Here is a 3251-nt window from a genome sequence, read left to right on the forward strand (position 1 = left end):
ATGAAGTCCAATTCTGGTTTCGTGCACTGTATCCCTGGTACAGAATGCAGTACGTACCGTTCTGAAAACTGATTTTTCTAAGATAGTACAGCTTCACAGAGCCTCCAAAATGTAACACTAGCTCTGGAGTTACTGTAAGAGCTATCTGCAAAACCACTAACGACCCGTCCTAGCAATACATGTATTACTTTTCCTTTCTCCTGAAAACGTAGAACTTTTGCAGTCAGTTAAATGTCTGTTTATGCTCACGTTAACTGCTGCCACAGTGCGCGATTCCATTACTCCCTTTGAGATTTTCATAAGCTCAAATGGCAGATGAAGCCCTATGTAATACCACTTTTCTCATATGAGAATGTTATTACTTCTTTGCAAAATTTGTGGCTATTCAGAATAAATCCTCAGCTCTACTGAATATGAAGGACAATAAAAGATAGTCACCAATACTGTATTTATCAAAACATCTGTAAACATTTTGCACGGTGTTTTAATAATACAGCTTTTGCTTTTAAAAAGTAAGGTTTAAAAAGAACTTTTTGTACCCTTAAGGGGTACTTGCACCACAAGTTGCTGAAAAGCTGAGAATTAAGTCCTCCCACTCGGCCTACTAGTAAATGACATTTTAAAAGTAAATGGAGTATTTCAAGAGTTGTAGTCAAAAAAGGCATCATGAGAAGAAAGACGCTTAACGCTATTGCAAGAAATATTGGGTAATTCTATTAAGAAGTTTAGTTATAGAAGTTGGGTCTTTTTCAAAGAGCTGCTGAAAAAGCTTAACGTGGAACTTGGAAGAACTGTAGAAAGCAATGCTTATTCTAAAAGTTAGGTTAGCAACACACTCCAGCATACTTTGTCCAACATGTTTAATTCCTTGTCGCTCAATGGATTTATTCTCTCTAATTACAGCAGATGGATCAGGTACAGTTTTGGAATTAACTTCCCTATGGCTGTAACTCGCTTCATGTACAGTAAAGACGACGAACCACCAGGTTCATACTCCCAGGAGAGAAGAGGTCTTTAATGATGGCCAGCACCAGAGGACTCTGAAACAAAGACACGTTTAGACTGTTCAAACAGCAGAGCACATCAGTTCAGGAACGCAGCGCAGATCCCAGACCACACCACTGTGCCTGCAGAGCACGTGAACTGCCAGGTGCAACTGCGCTCTCAAATAAAACCAACCCCCAACCTACATCCGTAAACTTGGCCAGAACTAAAAATCCTCTCTGCAAGTTGTAAAGCACTACTGTAGGCAAACATCCGTTCTTACTCAGTTTCAGTATGGTGCTTTCTAAATTAAAAGTTTATTTATGCTATTAGCCTTAAGTCTATGGGCAGTATATTCATTAATTACACATTTAAATATGTAAATAATGTCTGCATATACAAATTCAGCTGGGTACACACGGGCTATCATGACACAGAAAATTAACTAAGATACAGCAGCTCATGAAAAATTAAATTCTAATGTGATAACAAAATAAATTGTCCATAAGTATCTAAACACTTATAGAGGATATAAATATACAAATTCAAAATACAAGTTTAAACAACTTAGATTCTTGACAGATAAAACTGCAGCTATTCTCGAGATTGTGCTGATTTAATTAATTCCACCAATGGCTGCCACTATTATTTAAAATAATTTCCCCAATGCAGGCATACAACTTCCATTCTGCTTCTAAAACCTATGCAAAGGACAATATAAGAGAGAGGCAGCACCTGTGCAGGTTCACAGATGTCTCTAGGTTATAAAACCATCAAGACAAGTACAACCACCTATTGTGAAGTAGTCTTTAAACATTTTCTAAAGCCATAACTTAAACCTCAGACTTACATAAAAATATGCGGAGCTAATTTTTACTGCACTCATCTAAAAAAAATACAACAGAGTACGAGATATGTCATACTTACTATCTGCCACTGCTTTTTTTTTGCCTGGAAAAAGAAAAAACAAGCTGAACAATGACAGCTTAAAAATATTTCCTATTTTTTTTGCAGGTAAATGCAAATTAGATTATACTACTATTTGCTAACTTAGCTTGAGCAAGATTTAAAAAGTGTACAACATGTACTTTCCACAGTAAGAAAAAAGAAAAAACAAGCTGAACAATGACAGTTTAAAAATATTTCCTATTTTTTTTTTGCAGGTGAACGCAAATTCGATTATACTACTATTTGCTAACTTAGCTTGAGCAAGATTTAAAAAGTGTACAACATGTACTTTCCACAGTCCATGTAATTGATTTTTTATAAGAGTTGTTTTAATTAATCAAAACTCCATACATTTAGAAATTGTACCCAGCAAGACTCCTACTGTAATTCACAGGAAAGATACACCATGCTACTATTTTACATAATATGTGGATATATAGACACACACAACATACAGATGTAAACAGCAGTGATAAGAAGAGAGTTTGCTTTTAAATCTTCCATTGTAAGTAAAATAGCTTATATTACATTCCCATTGTCGTTGTTCTCCTAAAATACTGATTCACAGTGATCAGACAAAAACAGATGGAAAAAATTCTTCATAAGGAAGATGGTCAGAAGAGGTGGTGCTGTTCCTTGGACAAACCTACAGAAGCCTCTGGGTATACATTGCAAGTCAGATATGTGTTTTTAAATCCAATCCCTACTTCATCTCATCTTCATAACGCAGGCACAGTTCCACTGGTATCTGAGTATTCTGTTCATGTAACCGTCTACACTGACCACATTAAAACTTCTACATTGTTATGGCAAAGACCTGGACTTAAGTAAGAGTGTTAATTCCTTATTCACTGGATATTTTCCGTGACTGATTTCTCACCATTAAGAAAATATATCTTCTCTATAAAGTAACAGCTAATGAAGACTATACTGTGTAACTTACCACCGTATGAAATTTTGTAATAGGCGTAACCTGTTAATGCTACACCAACCCATATTTCTTGATACACTGTAGTGAAGTAGAACTTCATGGCTCTCCATGACTTTGGAAGCATGGTCTGCACCATCTGAAAATTGTAAGAAGTTTTGCAATGGTGAGTTTTGCAGCTGTATTCTTACCTGCTATATTTTTAATAGGCATGCACATATATATGTTCATACACATCCCTGATATAGATCAGCAACAATTAACAAGTCAAAAAAATAATCCTCAAACATGTAAATGTACTTACTCCAAAGGAAAGCAATGACAATTCAGAATTAAGGTTACAATTTATGGACCAAGGCAATAAAAAATAATAAGCTACAGCTGATGCCAA

General features: G+C 35.6%; 1 protein-coding gene across 1 annotated transcript; it reads right to left on the reverse strand.

The window, feature by feature from the left end:
- Positions 1–1014: 1014 nt before the first annotated feature.
- On the reverse strand, positions 1015–2999 carry LOC104537268 (chromosome unknown open reading frame, human C14orf2). Its single transcript, XM_010180093.1, has 3 exons — positions 2879–2999; positions 1912–1935; positions 1015–1040 (listed from the first exon to the last, which is right to left on the reverse strand). The coding sequence occupies exons 1-3, from the start codon at positions 2997–2999 to the stop codon at positions 1015–1017; spliced, it is 171 nt and encodes a 56-aa protein (XP_010178395.1).
- Between the last annotated feature and the right edge of the window lie 252 nt (positions 3000–3251).

Source organism: Mesitornis unicolor, unplaced genomic scaffold (genome assembly GCF_000695765.1).
Source record: "Mesitornis unicolor isolate BGI_N332 unplaced genomic scaffold, ASM69576v1 scaffold26422, whole genome shotgun sequence".
NCBI lineage: Eukaryota > Metazoa > Chordata > Aves > Mesitornithiformes > Mesitornithidae > Mesitornis > Mesitornis unicolor.

Bases quoted from the DNA above. Each gene is read 5' to 3' on its own strand.
- LOC104537268 (XM_010180093.1), bottom strand. From the start codon at position 2,999: ATGGTGCAGACCATGCTTCCAAAGTCATGGAGAGCCATGAAGTTCTAC. The intron at 1,936-2,878 runs GTGGTAAGTTAC...TTCTTTTTCCAG, and splicing joins CTATTACAAAATTTCATACG to GCAAAAAAAAAGCAGTGGCA. The intron at 1,041-1,911 runs GTAAGTATGACA...TCTTTGTTTCAG, and splicing joins AAAAAAAGCAGTGGCAGATA to AGTCCTCTGGTGCTGGCCAT.